The sequence below is a fragment of the Nicotiana sylvestris genome, chromosome 10 (assembly GCF_000393655.2).
Source record: "Nicotiana sylvestris chromosome 10, ASM39365v2, whole genome shotgun sequence".
Classification (NCBI taxonomy): Eukaryota; Viridiplantae; Streptophyta; class Magnoliopsida; order Solanales; family Solanaceae; genus Nicotiana; species Nicotiana sylvestris.
In genome coordinates, this window is record NC_091066.1 from 83,666,772 (window position 1) to 83,679,878 (window position 13,107).

The following is a 13,107-nucleotide window of genomic DNA, read 5'->3' on the forward strand; positions in this document are numbered from 1 at the left end:
ATGTTTGAGTGGGGGTTAAAAATGCAAAGGGTAATCAGGATATTGCTGATGTATTGTCAAATAGCATGTGAGTGATTTTAGTTTAGAAATGGTGTAGAAGTTTGAAATGTTTAATCAATTGGCTTGAATGTGGAAATTCAGAAATGAGCATGTTTATTTTTAGTCTTACAAGTTTCAGTAATAGCTAATTCATAGTATTTCATGGATTGGCACATGAATGTGTTGGAACTAAAAATGGCTTGGAACAATTGTCTGTTTAATTATCATCAATGTTTTGATGTCTAGTAATTGTTAGTTCGGATTTTGGGGTTTTTCAATATCGAATTCTTGGATCTGTGATGTTTGGACTTTCTTGTCACTCTATATTTCAAATCTAAATTGCTTACTGCTAGTACCCGGGCTCGAAATGAGACCATTCGAGCTTCGACTTGAGCATGCCTCATGAGATCTGGGCTCTCCGCTTGGGCTCAAACAAAATTTGTTGCAGGGCCCAACACTTTGTGCCATGGTGATTCCACTACGTCATTGGACCTCACTTAGTCATAATTTTAAACTCCCGATTAATTTCAACTTTGGTTTCATTGGGTTTTTTTTTTAGCAAAGTCTTTGTAGTCATTTGGGTAGTGCCGTGTTAATTAGTAAAACCAATCATGGCCCTCCCGAGATTAATTAGATTTTATTTTTAAATAAATTGAAGTGAGCCATTTAAATAACATAAATAATTGTGGCCCTCCAAAGGTAATTTAAATTCCTTCTTTTGTTTAAAAATTAGAATTGGGGTGTGCCGTGCCAAACAATTTGACAATTGCATGGCCGTCGCTTAATTAATTTTGTTTTAATCCTTAGAATTCGAGGCGTGCCATCTAATTGAATTTCCATGGCCCTCACAAAGTTGCAAAATCGTAATTGCTTAGGCGCGTTAGTTTAATAATATTACATTCCTAAATTCGAGTGCGCATTTATGTGACCCAAATCCAATTCTCAACGATGTTAAAATATGTCAAAATCACGGATGCATTTATGTGACGTGGTTCGAGACGTGTTCTACTAACGTTACAATATTCTTTAAAAATGAATAAAAGCGGTGAAGTTAAAATTGCACATAGGTTCAAAATGTGTTAAAATCAGATAAATAGGCCGAATACAACAGTTGAGCGACAGTGCTAGAACCACGGAACTCGGGAGTGCCTAAGACCTTCTCCCGGGTTAACAGAATTCCTTACCCGGATTTCTGGTTCGCGGACTATTAAACATAGTCAATCTTTTCCTCGATTCGGGATTTCAACCGGTGACTTGGGACACCATAAATCTCCCAAGTGGCAACTCTGAATCTTTTAATAATAATTCCGTTTCGATTGTCCTTTAATTGGAAAAACTCATTTACGCCCTTCCGGGGGTAGGTAAAAAGGAGGTGTGACAAATATTATCCTTCGTCATATTTGTTGCCATTCATATGCTTGTCGTTAAGCAAATGATTTAGCTAGTGTTTGACCATAAATTTTCAAATTTGGTTTGAAAAATTTGATTTGGGTGAAGTTTGGTTTCAAGATGAAAATGTAGTTGGATATCAGTTTTCAAAACATAATTCCCAAATTTATTTTGGAAAAACATGAAACATGACTTATATCCACAAGTTCTAAAAACTATCACAAATACCCAACAGTACCTTTATCAATAACATTCATTATATTATCGCAAACCATAGTCCTGAACATAAGTAAATTTGGTACATTATCATAAAATAAATGGTGGGCTCTTTTATACGCCTGAACATAAATAACACATGTTTGGCCATAGTTGACCGAGAAGACGAAACAACATTGTTACAAAATAATAAATGGTGGGCTCTCTTATAAAATACAAAAATTTGGGACAATTTTTAAAAAACATAATGGTGATATTTTAGCCCAAAACCAGCTATTGAGATTTGGAATTTTGCCAAAATGTAGCCAAAATCTATGGTCAAACATGTGTTTGCCAAATAAAACCCAAATTTATTTTGGCAAAATCTATAGTCAAACCGGTCCTTAGTATTTGACTTAAACTTAACGGAGCTCTAACGAAGTACTATAAAGGGTAATTTTAAAGCACTGGCAAAAGTAGGAAGGTAAATATGAATATATTTTTAAAAAAATATTTTGACGCTTGGAATCTATACACTTAACGCTAGAGCAGTAGTTCCAAGGGTGTTCGAATTTGAAAGAGACGAATTAATTCTCCAGCAAAGGATGTTTAATATATGTTATATACTTCCAAAATATATTTTACTATATACATAACGTAATTTTTTAATGAGTGGTGATTAATTGACCACCCTTAATTAGCTAGGAGACAATGTAGCTTCGCACATGCGCGCTAGAGTGTCGTTGTAGTAAAAGACAATCTAATAACAAAGATATAAAGGATCAGAAAGTATAACCGGAATGAAATTGCAATATTTCGTATAATAGAAAGGTGAATTTGGACCTTTTATCATAAAACAAGAAAAAAAAGAAACACCTTCACCTCCAGAAAGACTATAAAATGTTTGAGATTTTCCTTTCCAATCTTCTATCTTTTCTATTGAAGTACTTGCTGAAGCACTTTCCTATCTTGTTCCACTTGATTTCTCTTCCTTATTCTCATGATGGCTGAACCAAGGGTTGAACTCAAAGTGACCAATACCAAAACTGCTGAGCCAGTGTAGACACCATCTTTGACTATGTAGCATTCTCCATCTAACCATCCTTCACCAAAGTGCTGATTTCTGCTCATGCTTGTGGATGCCCCTATTAAAATTACAGCAATCCCAAAGCTGATCCTGCACCCACCATTCCATTTCTGCAACTTGTTTAGCTTATTATATTATGTTTACAAAGAATTAATCTAAATTTACCTAACTCCTTAAACTATATATGTGTATAACCGTATATAATCAGTTTATAGTCTATGTACACAGAAGAATAAGAACAGTAAACAGTGAATCTAATGGCTATTTTCATAAAGATCCTTTTATTAATCAACTACTCAAAATGTCAGAGAACTCAACAATTCATTTAAAAATTTTAATTCGTAGCTGTCCATGTTCATTAGTAGGTAATTACATATCAGGCGCAGATCAAGATTTTGAGAAAATGGATGGAATATATTTATAATAGTGCAAAGGGATTCAACCTTTAGGCTCTTAGCATGAATCCATTATCATTTAGAAATTATAGGTTAAAATTAAAAAATTTCTTACAATTTTAATATATATATATATATATATATATATACACACACACATTAAAAAATTGAGATCATTGAACCATGCTACATCATTCATAGCTATTAGATATAATAATATAAAATTTTGCAATGACAAAGAGAGATCGAGGATTTCAATGTGTTAGATGTGACGATTTTGAATGAATAAACCAAATAAAAAAATATACTTAATTAAAATACAAGAGGGGACACTAGACATGCCTAAAAATTGAAAATCGAACCGCTAACTTCACTTGTAAAGGTGCACCCAATAATCACTGAATCATAAGAGTTTAAATACACATATATATTTAAGTAATTTTTAAGAATATAACATTATACATGGTATAGAGAGAATACTCCAACGAATGGTGTAGATACACCCTTGCATATAGTATTATTTTTTCTAGGAAAATGAATTAGAGTTTAGCTACTATACATGGACACTAAACTTTTTTTTACATTCTCAGGTCATTTGAAAATCAAAATTACAATAATTTTTAATAACAAACATGAAACTGTAATCTGCAAAAGATAGTAAATGACTCTTGTAATAGACGGTAAAAAAAGAAAAAAATCTCTATATATATATATATATATATAATGCTTACTTTTAAATATTATTATTTGAGAAGAAAAGTATCTCAGAATTGGCAGATTTTGCGGGCAATGATATCTCAGAACAGAGATATTCTAATACAGGAATTTATTTTTGTTCACCTCTCTGACACATGTACTTTAGTCAAGCAGCATGATTTATACTTTAATATTATCGAACAATTCTCCAGTTTTATTAGCGTAAAACTCGATGCAAGTGACTATATATCCCTTGATTTCGTGAGTGATTAAAAGGTCAATAAAAGCTAGGAAAGTAAAGAAAAATTTATTATGTGTTCCCACACTAAATTTAGCAATTTAACCTTATTATGAATCAACTATAAAAGTGAGAATATGCATTAACTTAGTGATAAAAAATTATATACGAGACATTGTAAACACTAATTGCGAATACGTTTTTTGAGAACAAGGACCTACCAAGAAAGTGCCAAAAAGAGGCCAGCAATGATGGACTTGTTCTCAACCTTGGAACTGTTTTCAGTTTTATCCCTTGAGAATAACTTTCTACATATTAGCAAGTTTCCAATGAATTGAGCAATGAATAAACATGTTAAAGCTGCAATTCCCAATCCGAACGCCGCGCTTCCTAGGAAGTAACAGTATTTCCCATCTAGTCTCAGATCTTTCTTCTGAACATGACAAAACGACCATCTCATTTAAAAGCTTAAACTGATACAGACAATTTTTACTTGCTTAATTATGTCTTCAATAATTTAATAATACGGAAATTCTCATTAAAAAATGATCCAAGAAAAGTGAATGTAATAGACATACCTTTGATTTCTTGAATTCAGCAGCTATGCAAAGAGAGAAGGAGATAAAACCAAAGAAGACAATCAACGGAAATATGACTTGGTGTTTTTCCATAAGAGAGATAATTCTTTCCTTTTGGTACAGCAGGGGCGGCTTTCAATAAAGAAAGTTGAAAGAGGAAAGGAAGAATCAGTTTGAAGATTACTCAAAATAGTTTAGGTGCGTGCTACCTCTAATTCGTTCGTACTTTCGTTTCGGGCTACTTCACCTTTTTTTAGAAGCCTTTGGATTGGTTTTCTTGAAACAGAGAGGTATCATTTCTTTATTTTATTTTACTTAAAAGAAAGCTCTTTGATCAAAACCCTTGACTTGTCAATCTCTTTAATTGTTACAGTGCTTCTTTCGGTTGTTGAGACTTGAGAGGGGTGGGGGGTTGGGATATAACTTATATATGTAGCACAAATACGAATTCAAAATTTGAAATAAAATGATCTCCAGTTGATCTCTCTCTATATATATCACGTGAAGTCGTAACTAACAGATCCACCTGATGTGGCACCGTGGGGCACGTTGTTGTAGAGGGGGGAGTTGGTTTATGGTTAAGTATGATTCAACTTCTATCCAACTATGATGCCTATGGTGTAAATAGTATCTACACTAGTGTATTTTAATGGCTGTAAGAAATTAAATTAGTTAGCTGGTCTTTTTAGGTTCACAATTCAGAATTACTATAGATAATGTTATTATAGATCACTTTATGATGAAGTAAAAAGCTACAAAACAATTAGTCACAGAAGTTAAATCCGGCTATCTATTTTACTACTATAAAAATAAGAGTTAGTGACGGACAAATACGGTAGCTAAACAATAAAATTCGTCGCTAATCATACTTAGCGATAATTATTAAAAAATTCTTTTAGCTACAAGAGATTTAGCAATAGATTAGAGACAAAGTTTGTAGCTAATTTCAATTTTTTTTAATAATGTTTGTTTCTTTTTCCGATTAAATTTATATATACCGTCGTATAAAAAACTCTTCTGGAATATTTAACATGAAGAAAGAATTCAAGAGACATGGGTTTATGTTGGCAAGGAGGCTATAGGCTATAGCATAGGTTAAAGGCTATCATCGGATGATCAATGGTTGAAGAAAAAGCAAAGAAAGAGGAAGTAACTTCCACATACTCTTTTCAAATATTCATCTTTTCGACTTCACTTCTTTATGATTCTCTTTTAAACTTCAGTTTTAAATACTTATGTTTTCAACTTCACTTCTTTATGAATGTTGTAAGGAGCTAAAACTAATAATGCATAGTCTTACTCAAATCAAATACTTTTTCCGTGTGATGACCCAAAAGGTTGTCTTCTGTTTTAGAATATGATTTTGTGTTTCGAGGCCTTGAAAATCTCATTTTACCTCTCATCGATTTGCGTGCGCCGTCGGGTGTGTATCCAGAAAGCTTTATGTGAAAAAATTTAAGAAATGATGATTTTTGGTTTAAAAAGATGATTTTTGTTGACTTCGGTCAACATTTTGGGTAAACGGACCCGGACCAATGTTCTGATGGTCCCGAAGGGTCCGTAGTAAAATATGGGACCTAGGAGTATGCCCGGAATCGAATTCCGAGGTCCCTAGCCTGAGAAATGAATTTTTGAAAAAATTGATAAGACTGAAAATGTAATAATTTAAAAGATTTGATCTTGTTGGTATCGGGCTTGTATTTTGGTTCCGGTGATCGGTACAGGTCGTTATGATATTTAGACCTTATATGTGAAATTTGGTGAAAAAAACGGAAATGATTTGATGTAATTCAGACCTTTGGTTGAGAATTTTGAAATTATCTTGAAAATTTCATGAGTTTGGGTGTTGAATTCATAGTTCTAGATATTATTTTCGCGATTTGATCGCGCGAGCAAGTTCATATGATATTTTAAGACTTGTGTGCATGTGTTGGTTTGGAGCCCCGAGGGCTCGGGTGAGTTTTAGATAGCTACAGAGTGAATTGGAACTTAGAAAAATAGCTGGTATGCTTCAATTGTGTTGCAGGCCTCAGACCTCGCAAATGCGAGGTCATGGTTCGCATTTGCGATCACTGTGGAGGTCGCATTAACGAGGCTTCCATCAGAAATGCGAAGGAAGCTGGGCCAGCCTATGTTCGCATTTGCGAAGTAGTCAGGGAAGGGGGGATTATCGCAATTGCGACCAATTGTTCGCATTTGCGACAGTCGCAGAAATGCGACAGGTTTGCATTTGCGATGCTCATGTCGCAAATGCGTCATCTGCAACTGTTCAAAACATAACTTAGACGGGATTTTCACCCATTCTTAACATTTTTCAAATCCTAGAACCCTAGAGGGATTCACCCAAGACCAAATCTTTCCCAAAACTTTGGTAAGTGATCCTAAACCACTTTCTTTCACTTTCCCATCACATTTCATGATTTTCAACCAAAAATCTGAGATGTTTATGATAGAAATTGGGGTTTTGGGTAGAAGTAGGGATTTTTATTAATTGGGGATTTAGACCACGATTTGGAGTTGGATTCCAAAACCAATTGTATATCCGGGCTCGGAGGAGAATGGGTAATCGAATTTTGGTCCGAATTTCGAGTTTGGACCAAGCAGGCCCGGGGTCAGGTTTTGACTTTTTGGGAAAAATATTGGGAAACCTATAGTTATGCATTGGAATTGTTTTCTTTAGCATTTATTGATGTTTTTAAGTTAATTATGACTAGATACGAGTGGATTGGAGGTGAAATCGAGAGGTAAAACAGTAATTGAACGTTGAAATACCTGTTGGCTTAAGGTAAGTATTTGGTCTAACCTTGACTTGAGGGATTAGGGATCCCCGACTTATTTGCTATGTGGAGTTCCATGTGTGTGGCGTATAGGTGTGGTGACGAGTACCTATGCGCCACCAAATTATCATTTTAGCATGTTCCCTTCCCGTTTTATAATATATTCTTTCTTGTCTTAATTACTACTTGCTCATAAATGTTTCCATGTCTAATTGCTTCATATTAACTGTTGTTTTCTCTATTGAAGTATTAATTGTTTCATAGTTTCATTTTATTACCTTGTTGGTTGAAGTTGGTTTGTTGGTGCTTCATGGTATACTTTGGTTGGTCTCGCTGTGTGGTATTAACTGTTGAAGTTTCATAATGACATAGACCTCTCGTTGTTATGATTTGAGGTATAAATGTTGCGGAAGGTTTTAAGTTAAATTGTGAAATACCTGTTCTTGTGCTGTGATTGGTACTGAAATGTTGGGATCGGGTTGCATGCCGCAACATAAGTAATAAAGGTGAAATGTGATTGTCTGGTGGGATCGGGTTGCACGCCGCAACAAGGAGTAATAAGGGTGGACAGTTGGGATCGGGTTGCACGCCGCAACAGGATGAATAAGGGTGATATGTATTGAGGAGCAATAAGGGTGGACTAGTAGGATCGGGTTGCGCGCCATAACAAGGAGCAATAAGGGTGAATGCTTATACTGTTGTTGATTATATGGTGGGAACGGGATGCGCGCCGCATCAAGTGTTATCTATGTATTCTTTTCTGCTGAAATTCATTATTGTAGTGTTGAAGATCTCTTAAGGATTGGTAATAGTTGATTACCAGTAGAAAGTCTGGTTTCCGTATTTATTTAATGCAAGTTACTGTCATATTTCATACTGCGATTCCTTTCTGTCTTAGTATAAACTGTTGCAGGTTATATATTGTTACGCCCCACCGTAGCCTCGTCACTACTTCATCGAGGTTAGGCTCGGCACTTACCAGTACACGGAGTCGGTTATACTGATGCTATACTCTGCAGTTTCTGTGCAGATTTCGGAGTTGGTAGTGGCTGATCGAGAGGTCGGTTGCTGATTCTACATTCAGGAGACCCAAGGTAGACATGTAGGCGTCCGCAGGCCCTAGCGTCCCCTCCTATCTTTACTTTATTTCTGTTTTACTTTCTTCGAGACAGATGTATTTTCTTTCAAACCATTACATGTAGTATTCATAGAATCTTCGTGAGTTGTGACACCAGTTTCAGGGCGGTATCTATTCGGCTTTCGTTAATAGTATATGGGTAATTAACTAAATTATGTACTTCTGCTTTTATTTCTGTTGATTTCGTTTTGTTAAACTTTAATTATAAAAGGATAAAGGGAAGAGGTGTAATAATCTGTAATGTTGGCTTGCCTAGCGAGTACAATGTTAGGCGCCATCACGGTCCCGAAGGTGGGAAATTCGGGTCGTGACAAATTGGTATTAAAGCACTAGGTGTTCTAGGTCTCACAATTCACGAACAAGCTTAGTAGAGTCTTAGGGATCGGTATGGAGACGTATGTGTTTATCCTCCAGATGCTACAGAGTTAGGAACAATTTCACTTCTATTCATCTTTGTTGTGCGGTTTGATCTCTGAATGCTAATTGAACTCTCTACTCTATTCTTTCGTAGATGGCGAGAACACGTACCTCTTCATCAGCTGATCAGCAACCCGAGCCCCTAGTGGCTTATAGTACTTTTTACAAAGTTTTCAAATATGTAAATTTTATTTTGGAATACTAAATCATTCAATATATCAAAAATATGGTCAAAATTTAAAAATTGAAATCTCGAAAAGCGAAAAGTGTCATATAAATTGGAAGGGAGGGAGTAAAATGTTACTTCTTGCTTAATAGGTGCAAGGAGAAAAAGTCCTGTTTTGTATGGTTAAGGATACAAAGTTTGCCAAAGACAAGAAAACAAGTCTTTACAAGATTATACAGGCTCTGAATCATAAACTCAGACTAGGAATAAACTGCACAGGAACCCAAAAAAATGGGAAAAATTAAGCAGGAGATTGTTATTGTACATCACTCCTCAGTTGCAAACATACTGCACCTATGCATATGGACACGAAAAAAATACATGTTAAGCTCAGGCAAGATTACCAACACCAGTATATTAAAATATTTTGGACTGTACAAAACTGTGAAGCGATCAATTCTCCTCGGTGAGTCTCGAAAGCAGAAATAGGCAGCCAGAGCAAAGCAACACTGAAATTGAGAAGCAAAGCAGATCTAATGGTGTGTGTATGACAGCCTTCTTACTCTTCTCGAAGAAACCAATGAGAAGAAGCATCACGATTACATGACCAACTTTGGTCTTCAACCCACTAACAGTTTTTATCTCCAACCATTTTGGCCGTTCCTGTACAAAATAGATGAATCAGATGTTGTGCGCAAGAAACACGATAATGTCATCTGTGCAACAGAATCTTGCATTGGAAAATTGGCACCAATATGCAGTTGTTAAAGAGACGGATTCAGTCTAACCTTTAGAGTGAATATCCCGAATAGATTTGATCTATATGGAGTTCTTTCCTCTGACATTGATTTTGACTTGTCAAGGTTGCTGATGAAGAGTTCATAGAGACCCATGCCAAAGACTAACATCACTGTCCCTAAGAGATATATATCTACTTGAGAAATCGAAAACCAGTTAGTAAAATCATAAATCACGGACACAGAAGAATGAACAATAGTTTTACCAGTCAGGCATAAAAATTGAACTTCTATTAGAGGGTGTTTTCCACTGCCACTTCTTAAAGTTGATTAAGAACCTCCACATGCAATGGCATTACAAAAAAGCCTCAAATTTCTTGCATAAATGAAATGAAAACTCATTCACTAATGCTTCTAAAGAGACCGTCATTACAATAAGAAACAAGCACCATTAGGAGATCTGTGGCTTTCATGTATCGTAACGAAATCAGCACTCACATGACAAAGAAAGAACATAGGAAAGCTATATGCATGAGTCAGAAATGCAAATAGTAATTACAAACTTACCTATAGCCTCAACAAGAAACAATATGACTTTTGCTCGGATTGCAAAGTATTCTTGGAATGATGATATTACATAACTGCAGCCCTAAATATCGAAACAAGTTAGTTCAATCATGTAGCAAAGTCTTCTCGATATTTATTGCAGAAAAAAGCGCCTATAGTTTTGCTATAAACTAATAATAAAGCTGGGAAATGTATGGTCGATAGTGCTCTATTGTATAACTATAAGGAGTAGCATTTCTATGCTCTTCAGACAGGCTTTTAAAAATGCTATGAAAAGAAGCATGAGATAATCCGGATCTTGGCCTATTCTTGCAAAATTATCAACCAATTAAGATATGACTGTTGGTCTCATTCAACCCAAAAAGCTAGTTCATTAAGAAATATCCAAGACCATATAAGGAGACCACATCTCATTTCTTTAACCAATGTCGGACTCCCCCCCCCCCCCCCACACACACACACTCGGGACTCATCTGGAAAGTGGATTATGGGGGCCCAACATTGAGAAACACAACAACAAGAGTTGATATGTCTGTCTTTGATACCACTCTGATTCTGTTAGGCCTAAATTAATCCCAAAAGCTAGCTTATGAGGTGAGGATCATCCAATATTTCATTTCTAACCCATAGAGCTGGGGTATTAAAAGGTTACAATCTCAAGATTAATTTTCTACTTTTTTTTTGTCCCGCGACAAGTTTGATTGATCCAAATCAATGATCTTACAATAATTTATTCTTTTCTTGATTCATTAACCACACCAGATTTCCAGGTCATCACTACCTTCTTCTTTTTTCCCTTTTGTGTATTTTAAAACAGGTTATCAGTCCAGGCTGCTGAATATACAAAATAGGACAGCATTTACACGACAGAAGAGAATATCTAAGGTTCCAAATTGCAACAATGGTGAAAAAACTGAACCGCTTGAACTAGCTCGCAAGTACAGCTTAGGCATCACTCTTAAAATCACAAACTACATATCCACTTTCACCAAACAAAAACAAATGAATCAGATTTTCAATTATTAAGGATAAAATGATGGAAATATTAAAATAATACCTTAATAAAACAGAGAAATGAGCCAATCAATGAACCCCAGACTGCAAGAATAGCAAAAAACCGACTGCTGTATATAACCTACAAGGAAAAGAAAAAAACAAAAGAAAATGATGATAATTATGTGACCTACTTTCCTTTTTAATTTGTCGTATAAAAAAGAATAACATTTCTATATTTTAAAATAATGGGTGTGTTTGGTACGAAGGAAAACGTTTTCCAATTTTTTCATGTTTGGTCGATTTAAATATTTTGGAAAAGATTTTACTTACGAACTCATTTTCTTCCAATTGGAGAAAAATGTTAGAAGGGAAAATATTTTTCAAAACTCTTTTTCAACCTTACCCGCACTATTCCCCATCTCCACCAACCCCATACCTATCCCACCCCACCCCTAACCCACCAACCCCCACCCTACCCTACCCTACCCCACACTAAATAGAAATATTATTAAGAATATTTTCTTTTAAAGTACTTTCTTTTTTCATTTCAACAAAATAAATATTTTTTTTATGGAGATTTGGAAAAGGGGATAAGGAAAATAGCATAAAAAATTATTTTTCTAAAACATATTTTCTATTCTTTAAACAAACACAGAAAATATTTTTCGGAAAAAAGTTATTCCCTCACCAACTAAATATAAGAAAATAAGTGATAAAACCATTCATTTTCCAAAAAAATATTTTCTAGGAAAATATTTTCTATGGAAAACATTTTTCTCCGTACCAAAAACACCCATATTTTTAACTTTTCATTTTACTTTTGTTATTTCTTGTTTAAACTCTGTATTTCAGACAAACTTCATCACATAAAATGGTCAAAAGGATGTACTTATTCAAACGAAAAACCATATTTCACCTTCTCTACAGTTTCCTCTACAAGTTGTAATTTTGCTTTTGGAATATGCAGTATGTTTGAATCGAAGTCCGGCTGAATAGCAGGGGATGACGCATGAACTGATGAATTAGTGCAACGAGCTGACCCGTTTGATAAAGAAACCCGAAATTCGACCCAACAAGGCTGATATTGAGGAACCCATTTAAGTGCTGAAGTTGATGTTGAGATTCTGCTCAAGAATGGAGCTGCAGAGTTTGTAGCTAAGCCTCTAGTGGTTGGTATTTTCATGGTGTCTGAAGACTGAGAGCTTAAAGTTTTGTGCATGAAAGGAATGTCTGGTTATCTTATTACCACAAATTTCAAAGTGGAATAATACTGGCCTCACATTAATGTTTTTTTTTTCTTTTTCTTTCTAACTCGAGCGCCCAATTAATCTAAGTAGCGTTTGGACTAAAGTTGTAATTTTTGAAAAAACTAGTATTTGGAGTTAAGTTGAAAATGGTTTTTGAAATTTCAAATTATGTATGGACATGCATTTCACCTGAAAAAATGTTGCAATTTTGTGAGCGGAGAAACAGTAAATTTTGAAAAAGTGGTTTTGAACAACTCAATTTCGAAATTTTTTTAAAAACTTGCAAAATTTCATGGACATACACATTTTTGAAAAAAAATTCAAAAAAAGGAAAAAATATCCATGTACAAATGGGCTGAGTGCCCGGAGCCAAATCAATACAGAATTCAATATCTCTATCGGGTGGCATCCCCGACAGATCTGCAAGAAATACTTCTGAAAACTC

General features: G+C 34.9%; 2 protein-coding genes across 2 annotated transcripts; both read right to left on the reverse strand.

The window, feature by feature from the left end:
- Positions 1 to 2,424: 2,424 nt before the first annotated feature.
- LOC104246408 (protein MODIFYING WALL LIGNIN-1-like) lies at positions 2,425 to 4,990 on the reverse strand. The gene is made up of 3 exons (XM_009802217.2): positions 4,618 to 4,990; positions 4,261 to 4,472; positions 2,425 to 2,800 (listed from the first exon to the last, which is right to left on the reverse strand). The coding sequence occupies exons 1-3, from the start codon at positions 4,708 to 4,710 to the stop codon at positions 2,560 to 2,562; spliced, it is 546 nt and encodes a 181-aa protein (XP_009800519.1). The 5' UTR covers positions 4,711 to 4,990; the 3' UTR covers positions 2,425 to 2,559.
- A 4,249-nt stretch (positions 4,991 to 9,239) lies between these two features.
- On the reverse strand, positions 9,240 to 12,642 carry LOC104246406 (uncharacterized). Its single transcript, XM_009802216.2, has 5 exons — positions 12,332 to 12,642; positions 11,477 to 11,554; positions 10,420 to 10,501; positions 9,904 to 10,046; positions 9,240 to 9,778 (listed from the first exon to the last, which is right to left on the reverse strand). Exons 1-5 carry the CDS (start codon positions 12,632 to 12,634, stop codon positions 9,569 to 9,571), a joined length of 816 nt encoding a protein of 271 aa, XP_009800518.1. The 5' UTR covers positions 12,635 to 12,642; the 3' UTR covers positions 9,240 to 9,568.
- Between the last annotated feature and the right edge of the window lie 465 nt (positions 12,643 to 13,107).

Bases quoted from the DNA above. Each gene is read 5' to 3' on its own strand.
- LOC104246408 (XM_009802217.2), bottom strand. From the start codon at position 4,710: ATGGAAAAACACCAAGTCATATTTCCGTTGATTGTCTTCTTTGGTTTT. The intron at 4,473-4,617 runs GTATGTCTATTA...TGTCATGTTCAG, and splicing joins CTGAATTCAAGAAATCAAAG to AAGAAAGATCTGAGACTAGA. The intron at 2,801-4,260 runs GTAGGTCCTTGT...TGGTGGGTGCAG, and splicing joins CTCTTTTTGGCACTTTCTTG to GATCAGCTTTGGGATTGCTG.
- LOC104246406 (XM_009802216.2), bottom strand. From the start codon at position 12,634: ATGCACAAAACTTTAAGCTCTCAGTCTTCAGACACCATGAAAATACCA. The intron at 10,502-11,476 runs GTATTATTTTAA...TTCGATATTTAG, and splicing joins CATTTCTCTGTTTTATTAAG to GGCTGCAGTTATGTAATATC. The intron at 10,047-10,419 runs GTAAGTTTGTAA...TTTCTCAAGTAG, and splicing joins GTTTCTTGTTGAGGCTATAG to ATATATATCTCTTAGGGACA.